General features: G+C 43.7%; 1 protein-coding gene and 1 long non-coding RNA gene across 5 annotated transcripts in view; one reads left to right on the top strand and one right to left on the bottom strand.

Annotated features, from left to right (window-relative positions):
• Positions 1-9289, bottom strand: part of ZBTB7C (zinc finger and BTB domain containing 7C) — a 161130-nt gene extending 151841 nt beyond the window's left edge. For 2 of the 4 annotated variants that reach the window (XM_069104593.1, XM_069104631.1), the window contains exon 1: positions 5780-5928. In XM_069104593.1, coding sequence (XP_068960694.1) covers positions 5780-5824 — 45 coding nt within the window. In that variant the 5' untranslated portion in view covers positions 5825-5928. Of the gene's footprint in view, positions 1-5779; positions 5929-9112 lie in introns of those variants that run through there. The other 2 variants (XM_069104604.1, XM_069104613.1) reach the window with 2 other exon arrangements.
• On the top strand, positions 3105-6352 carry LOC138174386 (uncharacterized). Its single transcript, XR_011171697.1, has 2 exons — positions 3105-4679; positions 5438-6352. It is a non-coding gene; the product is annotated as an uncharacterized lncRNA (long non-coding RNA).
• Positions 9290-15631: the final 6342 nt, after the last annotated feature.

Genomic DNA, 15631 nt, shown 5'->3' with positions numbered 1-15631 from the left:
TCGACAGCTTTGAAAGGTGTAGGGCAGCCTGGACAAGGACTCAGTAGTGAGAGACACAATTTCAAATTCAGGAAAAGCAAACAGGATAGTCTAAATTGAACCTAAAATACATCCAGGAAAATAAAATGAATGGAGCCTGGAAAGGAAGATTGAAGCAGATAAGGCCCCATTCAGCCTTAAATTTTATGATCTTTCAATGCCAAAGTTTCAAATATGGGCCAAGTGGGTGAGCGGTATTGCTATAGACAATAATATAGCAATAAATTCAAGTGGAGCAGGTTTAAGGGGAATGATAATAAGCTCAGCTTGGGACATACTGAGTTTTAGAAGCTGGCAGGATATCTTGTTGGAGGTGTCCTGTGGAGATATAGCTTTGGAGTTCACGAGTAAGATCAGGGCTAGAGATTTAGATTTGGGAGATATCTGTATCAAAGACGTTTATTGAAGCGTGTTTTCTTCTTTTTATGAACTATAAGAGCACATTAAGAAACATATAAAGAGGGGCGGCTAAGTGGCACAGTGAATAGAGAGCACTGGCCCTGGAGTCAGGAGGATCTGACTTTAAATCTGGCCTCAGACACTTAACACTTACTAGCTGTGTGACCTTGGGCAAGTCACTTAACCCCAATTGCCCTGCCCTCCCCCCTCCCAAAAGAAAAAAAGAACAAGACTTCAGAAAAGGGGAAAGGACGATTAAAAAAAAAATTCCAGGCCCAATTCTACAATAGAGAAATGTTAAATTCATTTTACAATCTAGTTTTGGGATTAAAGCATTCATCCACTGAAGATGAATATTCCTTTCAATTATCTGTTATACTCTGGTTAAATTAGGTCTATGTAATCTTGCTATTACATAGTGCTATTGTATTATTTTTATTAAGTAGTAACATCCAAGACTGGAGTTTGAATCCTGCCTCAGATACTCATTGGCTATGTGCCTTGGGCAAGTCACTCAATTTCTCTGTATCTGAGTTTTCTGGTCTGTAAAGTGGAGACAATAATAATGCAGGGTTACTGTAAGGATCTATTATCATTATATTATTTCCTTTGCTTTCTTAACATTTTCTCTCACTTCTGCCAAGTCATGAGAAAACTAACAAACCATGAAGAGAAAATTAAAAAAAAAAAACTGAAAAGAGAGAGACACACACACACACACACACACACACACACACACACACCCCTCTGTGGAAGCTAGTATGAGGCAGGCAGCTTCAGAAAGGAAAAATACAATCTCTGACTAATATGAAGGAGACTCCAAATTGCTTTTGGCAGAAATCTCTCAACCCCAGATTCCCCTCCCTCTATTCATCTCTGCAGTTCCTAGCCAAAAGAAAATAAACTGCACAGCTATCTCACTGGCCCAACCTGTACTATTGGGTGGCTGAGAGAGGACTGAACAAACAGTGGTGTACAATTATACACCTGGGTAATTAGTGTAAATACCAACAAAGATCCTGGTGCAGACCACCTTTATCTCCATGATCATCTGCATTTTTTAAAGCACCCCTCTTTTTTCCTGACACTACTAAAATTGAATGAAGTGTGCTATAATCTCCTGATCTCCAACACAGGAGACAGAAAAAAATTGTGGATGGCCCAGGTGAAGGAAAATGCACAAATTCCACTTGATATGACATTCACCTCTCAAGAAAAGATTTATCGGGACACGTTTCTCAAGAAAAAAAAAATAAAAGGACGGTTAATTTTAGAGGCAGTTATCTTAAACCTATTATGCTGTTCAAGACAGAAAGAGAATTAAATAGCCCAAATGGCCCTGAATATTTATTGCTGCTCTGCATGTCTTTAAAAAAATCAGTCTAACATAATTTTATTTGAACAGACATAAAGGGCCAACTAAAATAGAGGCTAGAGTGTCAGGATATGCCTTCTCTTAGCCTCTACTCAAATGGACTGTGGCCAGTCCATTGGGACGCTCAGGCTGCTGTGGGACATCACTTATGGACAGTCAAGGAACCCATGGGAAAGGGAACTTGACTGACAATCAGAAGCCCTAGGTTCTTGGTCTAGATTTCAGCAAATTACCTTCTCTCTAATCTCTTCTTTCTTTTCCTCCTTCTCTCCCCACCCCCTTCTATAAAATAAGTAGATTATATTACAGGATTGCTATGATTCCTGTGGCTCTAACAGCCAGATGATTCCATGAACTTCTGCTGCATTGTCATTACAGCAGATGTGGCATGAAAAAGGCCACCTTCTTTTTTAGTAACAGCTGATACTATTCTGCCAGTAGACGTTATTTATTGGGGGGGGGAGTCACATAGGACTCCTCTTCTCTCCAAAATGACTTGTGAATCCACAACTTGGCCAGTGACCTCCTTCTTCTTGGCCGCTCTTTGAAGACAACACAGATGTAGTGTGTGAAGAGGGGCCCAGATGCCTATCCATCCTCTTCTCTCACTACCTCCCATAAGTATCTTCTACCTCTGTGTTCTTCTCCAACTTCACTTTACTGAGGTCACTTCCCTCAGGGGGAACTTCTCTCTCTCCCCAGATCCTAACCACCCTTCAGGGCCCATCTCCACCCTTCATTTCCATGAAGGTTACAGATTTAGAGCCATGAGGGAATTTTAGATTTCATAAAGTCCAACCTCTTCATTTTATAGATGAGGAAATTTAGGCTTGGGGAGATTAAATGATTTGCCCAAGATCACACAGATAAGTGATAGAGATTGTATGCAATTATATACGTGTATGTATATATATATATACACATCATATAGGTGTGTATGCATATATGTATGTGTATATACACATACATATGTACATACACATATACATACATATGGGGAGGGGGAGAGAGAGAGGGAGCTGTATTCAGTGATCTATATCATGAGCTTATTAGTAGTTCTATCTCCAATAGCTATCTATAGTGGTATGATATGGTATGGTAGATAAAGCACAGAACTGGACAGTGGGAAACCTAGTTTCTAGATCTGCTTCTACCACTGACTTGCTGTTGTGATCTCAGGCAGTCACTTTTAACCCTTTGTGCCAGTTTTCACATTTGTAATATGGGGATAAAAATAGCTATCTAACCCAGGTGAGATACAAAATCTCTTGGAGAAAAAAAAAAAACTCCACTTAAGTTCTAGATAAATTCAAGAGATTATTTTAATTGGTATTTCAATGATATAAAGTTAATTTTAAACAAAAAAGAAATCCAATTAGACTTACTTTACAAATATTGCCACTGGAATAGATGAATTTCAACACATAACAGGTTCATAACAACCTGAGTCCCACTTTTTTTTTCCCCTTTCATCCAGAACATGGAGGGTAAACTGTTCTTCAAAGATTCTGCTTTGAACTATTACAATAAAGGTCTTCTCAACTTGCTTTATATTCCTTGGATTTTTCAATCTTAATTATGCCTAGCACAATTTGCTAAGTCATTCTCCATTTGTTAGACATCTACGTTTCTTTTAGGTTTCTGCAAATGCAAATAATAGTGCTATAAATATTTTTAATTAGATAGTTCCTTTTTACTCCTTTTTGACATTTAAGAGCATGTTCTCAGTACTGAGATTACGAAGTCAAAGTATGATTCTTTTTTGTATTTTCTGCAAATTGCAATGGATTATTATGTATCCAGGGGTGTGTGTGTGTGTGTGTGCATTTTCACAAAGTTGAAGAGATTTACCCGGGGCACAGGAGAAAGCAGATGCTAGGTGCTTTTTCTTAGGCATTTTTCCTAGCTTGGGCCCTTGGAAGGAGGAGGGAGAGAGAGTCAGGGAGGGAGGGCTGTATATAGATTCCTTTTTTTGCCACACCCAATGAGGTGAATTTAGTGGGGTCCACCAGGCCTCTGGGAGAGCTTCAATTTTCCGATTCACTTGGGTGAAAGTTTCGTAAGGAGTTGAAGTTGGGGAGGGGGGGGTGGTAGGAGAAACTCGAACTTGGCATTCTTCCCTCTGTCTGCCTCCACAAATGACTCCGACATTTTACCAAGAGAGAAAAGAACTGGATTATTTCAGCCGATTCATTACCATTTAAAAAATACTGAATTTAGAGGGGTTCTACCATCAGTCAAATATAGATGTCTTGAACACATCCTATCTTGCAGAGGCCTTTTTGCACAGTAGACGTCATAAAAAGTAGAGCTTCCCTTCTCCCCCCCCCTCCCGGAGCCGCCCCCAGTCCCCTATGCAAGTATGGGAGTTTACAATTTAGACTGGGGCACAGAAATGCTTTTCACGAAATAAGGGAAGCATGCTTTCCAAGCAACTTCGTCAACAAGTGCAAAGGATCAGGGAGCCGACCGAGTGCAGGACTCGCTCTGCGAAGCGAGGGAGGGGACCTGGAGCCAAGATCCTGGTTCATTTCCTGCTCTTTGCAAGGGCTACGGCTCAGACCCAGAAATAGCATTCTGCTTTCCCCGCAGATTTCAGCCCTCAAGGAATTTCGGATTTACTCCACTCCAACTTCAGGGAAACAGCGAATGCATTTCAGCCTGGTCTGCGGGCGGAGTGAACACCCAGCCAGCCCAGCCAGACGCACCCCAAGGCCGGCATCTCAAACACTCCAGTCGAGTCAACCTATTCCTACAGCCAAGGACAGTCTTTCGACAGCCACAACTGCATAGATCTCCACACACCCAAACCACAGCAGTGCGAAGATAGAAACCTGCATGGCATCTTCGGGAACGCGACCCTCTGGTTGGCCTGTCTCCCCCTCTCACAAAGAGCGAGAGCCCACCCAGCCTCCCCCCTCCCCCCCCCCCCCCCCCCCCCCGGCAGAGTCCAGGGTCACCCAGGGATAGAGGAAGCAAGGCGAACCTCCTAGCTCCACATCCCTGCATAAAGTCCAGAGAGAACACAGTGGGGATAGACTGCAGCCTCCGCCTCCCCTCGGCCTCGTTCATTTCTGGCACAGTTTTGGGGTCTGCTGCAGGACCTGGGTGGCTTCCCCCGCAACCTGTAGAGTTCAGCCCCTGCCAACGCCACCCTTCCTCACAGTCCCCGAACTAAGAAAGCCACAGAACCTTTGAAATAAAGCTTTCAGTGCCCCTTCTGCCCTCCCCCCCCCCACCCCGGAGTCAGATTTGGCAAGGATTGGTTACCGCTGTAGCTGGTTAAAGTTTCGTATCTGGTAATGAATGGGGTAGTGGGAGTGCGAAGGGGACATTAACTAACCATGTACATCCTAATTAACCTGTTTCTTTTAATCACTTAAAAGGCTTCCACGCAGTTTCATCACTCCCGCCCCCCGCCCCCAGCACCCCCTAAAAGGAAGATCACAGAGCCTGTCTCTGGTAGGAGCCAATGTCAGAGACCCCACTGGTTTGGGGTTTCTGTTTTCCGCTTCACTGTGGATCCCAACCTGCGTTTTCTGGAGGGAAGGGGCGGCGAGGGCGGACTGGCGTGGACACGCTCTCTATGAGCCGCCTTGGGATTTCAAATCCCGGGTTTTGCAGGTCGGACGAGCCAGGGAGCGGCGGCGGGGATGGAACCGAGTGCGAATTCGTGCAAACCCAGCCCGGCGAGTTGTAGGTGACAGAGGACTGCAAGAAGACCGACTCCGCTGCCCGGACCTCCCTTACCCACTGCGCCCCCCACTTCTCCCTTCAGAGCAAAGGGTCACTTTAAGAAAAGAAGCCGCCTGCTCTGCCCGGGCGCTAGGAAACCTGCCCTGCACCACCAGCAGAAACTTGCGCAAACGAACCGTTTTCCTTTTACGCTCCAGCCCATCGCTCCCCCTTCCCTGCCTCCTTTCTCCTCCCCAGCGAGAGCGAGAAAAGATTCGGACGCTAACCCACCTTGCTGTCCCTTCGGTCTCGTCTCTCCAGCCCGGCTCCTATCATAAAAGCCACCAGTGTCGCCTTATAGGAATTAAGTGGGAAAGTGGCTCATGGGTGCCTGCAGCCGCCGGGAGCTTGTCATTGACTTGTGCGCAGCGAGCTAAGCCCCGCCAGGAGCGGTTCTGGAGGCGCCCCCGCCCCTCGCTCTAAGCCACAAGTATTTGGCAGCGCGCCGCCCGCGCCGCGTCCACCTGTACTATCGAGCTCTGGGCGCCGGATGGGCCAAGGACCAATTCTACCAGGAGCTTTTCATGCTTCACTTTATAACAGGCAAATGAAATTCCTTTGAAAGAGAAGGGCAGAACAGAAAGCGGAGTGTTAGGGCTGTTCTTTTTCCCTCCTCCCTTTTCCCCTGGGTGTCTCTCTCACTTCCAACATATCATAAAATGCGTTATACCATTCATCAGGAATCGCGGGTGGCTTTTTATTATTATTATTGTTTTATTCATTTGTATGGATCCTTCACTTTTAAAAGGCAATTTTGTTTCCATTTGCCTGAAACCTGAGTCCAATAAAATTACTGGAATTACACGTTTTCTCCTTAAAGGACCTGGGCATAGCTTAACCAATGAAACGCAGCCTGGTTCTCTCACAGGGCAAAAGCAGGGGAAGGCAGGAGGCGAGCACAGTAACTATCTAGCTTTCTTCCAACCACAGTCCAGGTGGAGGTTTAGGAACATCCCCAGGCGGGGTTATAAGGCGCAAGACTGACAGCCGTAGAAACTCCATAGATGCACGGGGACCTCTGAAAACTTTTCTTTTTAGGCCATGACACTAGACTGGGATTTGGAAACAGCTGAAAAAGAACAGCATGGGCTGAACTCTGACTAGGCACAGTGACCTCAATGGGAGTGTATCCACCTCTAGGGGCACCTCAGCTTTTCTATGTCCAAAATGGGGAAAAAACTTTTGCATGCCACCCCAGTGTCAGCCTTTTCTCTGCCCCTCCCTCCAATTTTCCTATTTATTGTCAATGGTACCACTATCCTCCAGTCACCCAAACTCAACATTTCATGATCTTTTGCTCCTTTCTCTCCCTACACCCCCCCCCCATTCCTTACATCCCTCTCTCCTCCTTCCCTCCCTACACAGAAATACAACTAAGTGCCAAGGCCTGTGAATTCGACCTAATCACCCCCAACCCCCATCCTCCAGAGCACTCTGTTTATTTTTTCTCTTATACAGTAATTATATTCCCATTTGTACTATAGAGTGTAGGCATGAGGACTAGAAAACCTTTGTATACCCACTGCCTGGATCTTGAATTTGAATGCTCAAATGCTTGTTGAATCTGTAGCATGGGCCAAATCACTCATCAGGGGGTGGATGTGGATCCAGCACCCTCCCCAGTGCTAAAATCCAGGGACTGGTATTTCAACAGACATAGCCTTCACTACTTCTTGTGACATACATATCAATCAATTCAAGGAGACCCCCTGAGATGTTGGGCATATAATTTTACCTTCTAGACGTTCTGAGCTGGCCAGGGACACTCTAATCATATACACCATGTCCCAACAGAAATGGGAACTTTCAGAGCTGGGGTGGTTGTGAGGGTTAGGAAAAGGTCAAGGAATACATTTGCTCACAGGGACTTAACTGATGCTATGGTGGGGTGAGTGGTTGACCCTTCCAGTTTGGCACTTGAACAATGTTTCCTGCTCCAGAAGCTTACTCTCTGATCCCCCAAGGAATAATTCAATTCAGTTCAACAAACATTTACCTCAACCAGATTTTTGACCTCTTATTCAGTTATATGTTGTTTTATTTTATCTATGCATGTGTACAAGTGCTTGTTTCTGGGTGTGTTCAGAAAATGAACCTGTCAGCCTTAAAGTTTCCTCAAAGTCAGAGGCAAATAAAATATGTGTGTGTGTAGATAGATAGATAGATAGATATAGATATAATTAAAAGGAAACAGCATAAGGCCAAGGACAAAACTAGCAGGCCCTAAGTATAGAGCAAGTAAGTGGCCTTTGTGGTGGTTTATAAATGGCCTCCAGAAAGCTTCTCTGCCAAGAAATACCTCTTCCACCCAAAAAGGAATAGTGGAAAGAAGTGCCATTATTGGATTTGGAAAACCTGGGTTCTAGTCCTGGGGATTTTTCCACTATGTGACCTTGAGCAATCATTTCACCTTGCTGTACCTTAATTCCTTCATCTATAAAATGCAGTTCTTAACTTTTTTGTGTGCCCCAGCCCCCTTCTCAGAACAATATTTTCAAATGCATAAAATAAAATATATAGGATTACAAAGGAAACTATATACCATACATTTACAATTATATGCAAATTAAATATGATTACAATATATAATAAATATATTGAAATGGTTATCCAAATACATTTCTTTTTAAAAACAAGTTCATGGATCCCAGATGAAGAACCCCTGTTAGTCTATCAATAAATGCTTATTAAGAACCTACTAAGGGCCAGGCAATGTGCTAAATCCCGGGAATACAAAGAGAGGCAAAGGAAAGTTGATGCCCTTGAGGAGCTCACACACTAGGAGCTCACACACTAGGAGCTCACACACTAGGAGCTCACAGACTAGGAGCTCACACACTAGGAGCTCACACACTAGGAGCTCACAGCAACGACATGGTAACTATTTACAAACAACCGTATATAAGCTAAATTGAAAATAATCAACAGAAGGAAGGCACTAGTATGGGGGGGATCCCTTCCAACTCTGACATTTTATGATTATTCATATTCCCAGAGCCATAGTTCCCAGCTCCAGGTCCCCTCCCTAACCCTGCAGAGTGAATCTTGCACTGGGTCCACTCCCTGATCCTTTACAGTTATTGGAGAGAATTCTTCCCTTATTTTGTGAAGGGTGTTCCTGAGCCCTATCTTTCAGCCTTTAGTAATTCATTCTTTTGTGGTAAGCAGTGCCCCTTCTCCGTGTTCCTATTTATACCTTCTGGCAGGTGAGTTATTTAACACCTTATTAGGAATTAGTCCATTAGGGGTTTTCACCTGAGCAGTAGAAGGCTTTGTGCCTCTGAAACAAATTCCCACCTATAGGCCTCGTACAAAATCACTCATTGAAAACTCAAATATATTTTCCCCGTTATTCCACTCATAGCCCAGTAGCAATCAAAGCTCCCCAAATCAATCACCTCAATCAATCATTTGTAAAGCTCTTAGCTGGGTGCCTGGTACTTAGTAGGTGCCACATAAATGTTTATTCCCTTCCCCAATCTACCAAACAACAACTCTTTAAAGGAGAGCATTTCCTAAGCCTACCACCCTCTGCTAGGGTGCATGGGGGATGCAAAAAAGTACCAGGCATGGTCCAGGATCTCAAAGAGCTTACGATCTGGTTGGGGAGACAAACTCAAAATCACTGGTGAAATAGGTTTGGTCTTCACTCCTCCCGGCCTCAGTTTCCTCATTCATCGAGTTGGTAGATTAAATGTTCTCAAAGGTCCCTGGGAGCTCTAAATCCTGCAATCCTAAAGCATTCTTATAGGAACCAGTATTCTAAACTGATATAATTAAGTGGTACATACATTGTGCCATATATACAATTAATAAAATAGGGCAGTATATAATTAGGCACTAATTGTGGGGCACAGACAATAAGTGAGAAAGGAGTTAGATTCTTGTGGGCTGGTATTGTCAAGGAAGGCTTCCCAGAGGGTGTGGAGGAAGAGCTAGGTTCTTAAAGGATGGGAGAATTTGAACATCAACGGCTGAGTGAGGGCAATGGAAATTCATGCCGAGGTTAAGAGTAGGAATAAAGACTTGGAGGGAGAAAGAGGAAGTGGGACAGCTGGGCTGGAGCAGAGGGTGCGTTAGGAGTAGTGGGAAATCAGGTTGGATAGTTAGGGTGGGGCCAGATTATGGATTCTGACTGAATGGAGTAAGTCTTGGGAAAATGGGTGATGTTTTAGAGGGGAGGATGGCTGGAAGATTATCTTTCAAAATAATCGGAAGTTGGCTCTGAGGAGGGGCTTGGGGAGGGAGTGAGAAAGGGAAGAGTCCTATTAGACTTGCCTCTTGGCTGGCTCCTGCCAGTAGGGAGGTAGAGCCCCTCCTTTCTGTGTCTCTAGTCCCTGTGTTTGTAAGGAGTGTCTGGTTAAGTCAGTAAGCTGTGCCAGTCTAAATCATATCTTAGGGCCCCAGATAACCAGCAAGGAAAGTTTGGAGGCTCTCCAGCCAACACCAGCTCAGTCCTGCAGTGGACAGTAAATGTCACTCCCTCCCCCTTAATCACTATTTGCCCGGCTTCTGACACTCCCTTTTGAAACTTCCCTGGGCAGAAAGTGGAGAGCTCCACCCTACATCCCTCCCCCCTCCTCACTTCCCCTCCTTTTTCTCTTCCCCTCTGCATCTGGTGCCTGCTAACTTCTGGGTGAGGGGCTAATTGTCTGAGAAAATAGAAACAGAAAGGAGTCATATGGAAAGCTAGTGAGGAAAGGCTGAGAAGAGAAAGAGTGAGAGGAAAGTGGATTATTACATGAGGATCTTGGGAGGAATGTTTGAGTCTGAAAACTACACAGTGAAGAACATCCTGGCAAGCTCAGATACTTCATTGTTACGTGATTTCTTCTTATTCCTCTGCTTCTTCCCCAGATCCCCACTCCCCTGCTCACAGGAGAAAAGCTTCAGCCCATGAAAGTATGTCTGAATTTTCAGGTTTTCCTTTTGCACATCAGGATCAAGGGCTCAGCAAACATATTATTTATTCCAATGAGTATAAATGAACTTTAACAATTAGGCTTGAAAATGAAAGGCCTACACAGTACATTGCATCAAACTCCTAATATGCTCACCTAGAACAGGAAGGGAGTTTGGTCTTTAATCACAGTATATGAATAAATGGATATATCAAGGCTAAAGAAAAAAAAAAGGAATACAGCATGCACTTATTTATTTTTTATTATTTTTATATATTATATATTATTATTTATATATACACACATAAAGAAGAAATTTTTTAAAAAGCTGTTCAGAGGGACAGTCCTGGCTCTGGAGTAGAAGGAGCTAGGTTCAGATGAAGTCTCTGACACAATCAGTGTGAGCAATTTTGGGCATTTCCTATAACTTCTCTGGGTCTGAGTTTCTTCAGTTGAGAAGGTGGGCAGGGCAGCTGGGTGGCAGAGTAGATAGAAGGAGGTTCTCAGAGTCAGAAAGACTCATTTTCCTAAGCCCAGATCTGGCCTTAGATACTTACTAGCTGTGTGACCCTGGGCAAGTCATTTAACCCTGTCTGTCTCAGTTTCCTTATCTGTAAAATGAGTTGGACAGGGAAATGGCAAACCACCCCGTTAGTACCTACTTCACAGGCTCATTTCAATCCCTGAAGCTCTACATAAATGCTAGCTATTAGTGTGAACTGAGATAGCAAAATATGACAGAAATGGTATCGGTAGAGTAGGACTAATTGACTTGCTCTTAAGTATCCCTGGCCTGAGGCAGTGAGGAGGCTCTGATCTTTGGTAGGCTTAGAGCAGGAAGGGACCTCAGAGGTCATTGGGTCCAACCACCTCATTTGATGAGTGATGAAACTAAGGCCCAGAGGGGTTAAGGGACTTCTGTAAAATTATACGGGTAGTAGGGAACAGAACTGGAATTTCAACCTGAGTTCTTGAACTCCGAATCCAAACCTCTTTCTATTTTATCTTAAAGAATGCTCCACTTTACTTACTGCTGGGGTTATCTGGATCATCTTTATTCCCATGAAGGCCACAAAATCTATGGGGTTGTTGGTGAAATATGTTTGCTGGTACCACGTGAGGACTAGAAGAACAGCCCTGCCATATGATGTCCAGGAGGGCAGTTGACAATGAAGATCTGGTCTTGGACAATACGAAATTTGTGTCTTTTTCTAAGATGACTGTTGAAACCATGGGAATGAATGAAGTTGTCAATGTAGAGAATGTAGAAAGAAAAGAGAAGGAGGCTAATAATGGCAGAGAGAGAGCCCTTATTTAGATTTCTGGAAAAGGAAACAAGAATCCCAAAGACCTTAGAGAGGGCATGATGGGGTAGGTAGCAGTCAGATCATAAGTGAGGAGGTAATGAAGAAGTACCACCGCTGTATGCAGACTGTTCCAGGAAGTTTTGAGCTAAGGACAGGGAATGAGAAAGATGCAACAGTAGTTTAAGTGAATGACAGAGTCTAAAGAAGCTTATATTCTATTGGGACACAGAAGATTTAAACATGTAGGCAGTGGGGCATGGATACAGTTTGTTTGTTTTTTAAAGGGGAAAGATTAGAGATGCAAGAAGGAAGGGAGGGAGTATGTATAGCAGAACTACAGAAGATGAGAGGAGATGGAATCTAGGGGACAATTTAACCTTTGAAATGAGGAGCAACTTTTTTTTCTGAGTCAGGAGAAAAAGATTGTGAAAATAACTAGGAAATGGGGCACCTAGGGGCAACAGTGAATGTATTGGCACTGGCCCTGTAGTCAGATGGACCCAAGTTCAAATCTAGCCTCAGACACTTGACATATACTAGCTGTGTGACCTTGGGCAAGTCACTTAACCTCAATTGCCTTGCCTTCCCCCCTCCAAAAAAAAACCAACTAGGAAAGTTTCAGATGGAGAGAAAGAGAATTAAGGAATCTCCCAGCAGAGAACCTTGACCTCAAGAGTAGAAGATAAGGTCTGAGAGATAGGAAGGGTGTGGTAGCTTAAGCATAAAGGAGAGTAGAAAAGGTTTGGGACCGTGGTCAGGGGAACTATGACATGAAGTCATCTCTAAAGGGATGACAAGAGTAGCTGATTACCCAAAGTCCCTCCCTGCTCTAAGATTCCATGCCACACATTGGTCTTTGCTTAGTTTTCAGACTTTGGAGATCATCAACGTTCCCATATCAGAAAGGAACCTTGTATGTGACGAATTTTAAAAAAAGCTTTTAGGGTTTAATTGTTATTGTTGTTTTGTTTGTTGCCACAGCTCACTTTTTAGAAAAGAAAATCTCATGAGCTCTATGGCATTTCCCAGATAACAGCAAAGTTCCATAATGTTGCTGAACAGCTGTTAGCAGCCACTGCTGGCGTCTGTTAATGGGCATCCTGAATACATGTGTCTTATAAAGAAGCAATAACAATCATCCTAACAAATGTACTTTTGACAGAGCCACAAAAGTAAATGTAGAGGGTTCCCAAAATAGAGATTCTGTTATTGTCTTGGCTTCCATTTGGTCACTGGAAGGAATTAGGTAGAAATCACTTTGGAAGAGGGAGGGAATAAGCATCTATATAGCACCGACTATTCGGAAACACTTTACAAATACTACCTCATTTGATACCTACAACCCTGTTCAGCAGGTGCTATTATTATCTCCATTTTACAAATGAGGACACCAAGGCAAACAGAATTTCAATGCCTTGCCCAGGATCACACATCCAGTAAGTATCCGAGAGTAACCTCAGTTCAAGTCTTCCTGACTCCAGGTCCAGCTCTCTCTCCATCCACTCTGCCACCTAGCTACCTAAGAAGGTATTTGGATACAGTAAAAAGGGAGAGATTGGAGAGTGATGATGAACCACAAAACTGTAGCAATGAGTAAAGTGGAATATTATTTCAGGTGAAGTGGAAAGCACTCAGGATCTGGAGTCTAAGGACCCAGGTTGAAATTCTAGTTCTGCTCCTTATTATTTCTAGACACTATATCACCAGGAGGGTCCCATCCTAATAGTACTTTATTGAAATGTACTTGGCTCCCACAGCCCATACTACAATACTGACAACAGAATCTACTTGCATTTTAAAAATCTGTTTAGTATTTTTAACTTTTGAAAGCCCTTCCACATCAAATATCTTGTTTGATCCTCTTATCAATTTATGTGGATGTGGGACAATGATTATTACTCCCATTTTATAGAAGAGAAAACTGAGGCTCAGAAGTCAAGTTTACTAAACTTAGTAAGCTAACAGAACAAAGAGACTGGTGATTCTGAGTGCTGGGGACTTCACTTTGTGCAATCAAATAGCTCTGTAACTTTGATATAGGGAGCAAATTTCATGGAAATCCATTTAGAGTGATAGAAGAAATGCCCATTGAAACCTGCTAAGCAATTTTTCAAGATGGTAGCTGAAGTTCCAAGTGAGACCTAATATGGAAACTCTATCTACCCTGGTTACTTTACATACTTCTAGATATGAGAGTGTACTCAGGAAACATTCTACTGTATGAGTCTATAGACTAAGCTGAGATCTGTGCTCATTGGTGCCTGCCAATACCAGGATGTTTACACAGTTCCCTATGGTCCCAAACAAACACATCTAGACAAGGAAAGTCCTGCAACAGAGCTTAGCTCTCCCGGTGACATGGAAAGATCAGACTTTTCTCTCTCTGGAACCACAACCCCATGGGGCTGAACTAGGAAAAAACACAACTTAAACATCATCCACCAAATGATAGGAAAAGCCTTAGTGCTTTTCCCTCTCAGATACACAATTCTTCAATGTTTTCTGCTGGGTGGAGATGGAGCCAGGTTTCCAAAAACAAGATAATTCCATTGTCTTGACAGTACCATGATGGATGGGAGGGGCTGCCTTAGCCCACCAGGTTCAGATCATGGCTCTTGCCAATGTAGTGGCAGCTGTTTGAGGTTTCCTACCCAATTCAGGTATGAGAATCTCCTTTGTCTGGGTAGCTTTAGTTTCTTGTCACCTCCAATTTATTTTCTTTCTTTTTTTTTTTTTAAGCAATTGGAGTTAAGTACCTTGCTCAAGGTTACACGGCCAGTTATTTCTGGGTGTGGTGCTGAGTGTCTGAGTCCAGGATTCGATCTCCAGGTCATCCTAACACTGGAGCCGGTGCTCTTACTCGTTGAGCCACCTGGCCACCCCTATGCAATTAGGGGTTAAGTAACTTGCTCAAGGTTACATGGCCAGGTGTTTCTGGGTGGGTGCTAAGTGTCTGAGCCCGGATTCGATCTCCAGGTCTTCTCAACACTGGAGCCAGTGCTCTTACTCGCTGTGCTACCCGGCCGCCCCTGGTTTATTTTCTATAGCATAGTAAATTCATCAAAATTGATATTACGAAAGGCATATCTATTTGGGAAATTTTATTAGATGCCCTTTTGCTCTAAAAGAAGAGAGGCATACATATATTGAAGTTTGTTGTTTTTTAAATTCAATTTTATTTTCAGTTCCGAATGCTCTCCCTTTCCCCTCCTGAATCCATTGAGAAGGCAAGAAAAACAAATTCCTACACATACGCTGAAGATGAGGTTTATTTTGATATCAGTCCACTCCTTCCAAAGTTATAGCAAGTTCAGAGCCAAGGGGTCAAGGAAAGGATCCTACTTCCTGTGGTCAGGTCAAATGACACGGCTTGCCATGTTGCAGAAGAAGAGGAGGAAACTGTGAGGAGAGGCTGAAGGTCACTGTGGGGCTTAGAGAAGGGAGCACATCTGCCACCTACTTCTCAGATGTGCCTTTGTGAGACAAGTGATAGCTTGTTGGCAACCTTGAGATCCTAAGGGAAGGTTCTGGGTAAGTACAAAGTGCTATTATTATGGGGAGGGGAAAAGAAGGGAAAACACTGCCCCCCCCCCACCACCACCACACACCTGATAGGTCCCACATGACTAGCCAGCAGAAATGCACAGCTCAGCACTTGGCTGGCTCTAGCCCAGCTTGGGTGTTGTAGGCAGAGGGGGAACCCAGCCCTCTGCATTCAGCCTAAGGGCCCCAGACCTTTCCAGGGCCTCTCCCTCCTTTTCAATTATATAGGCCTGACATAGTCAAGTAACAACAGCACTATGCCTTGAGAGAAAGCAATGGCAGCTAAATACTTCAAGACAGCCTAGTTGGGATACTTTGGCCAAAACATCGCC

This window comes from Petaurus breviceps, unplaced genomic scaffold (assembly GCF_028583685.1).
Source record: "Petaurus breviceps papuanus isolate PSGF00001 unplaced genomic scaffold, PetGlider_PUasm1.0 131, whole genome shotgun sequence".
Classification (NCBI taxonomy): Eukaryota; Metazoa; Chordata; class Mammalia; order Diprotodontia; family Petauridae; genus Petaurus; species Petaurus breviceps.
Note: the sequence above shows the minus strand (reverse complement) of the source record. Positions and strands in the feature narration are given on the sequence as shown.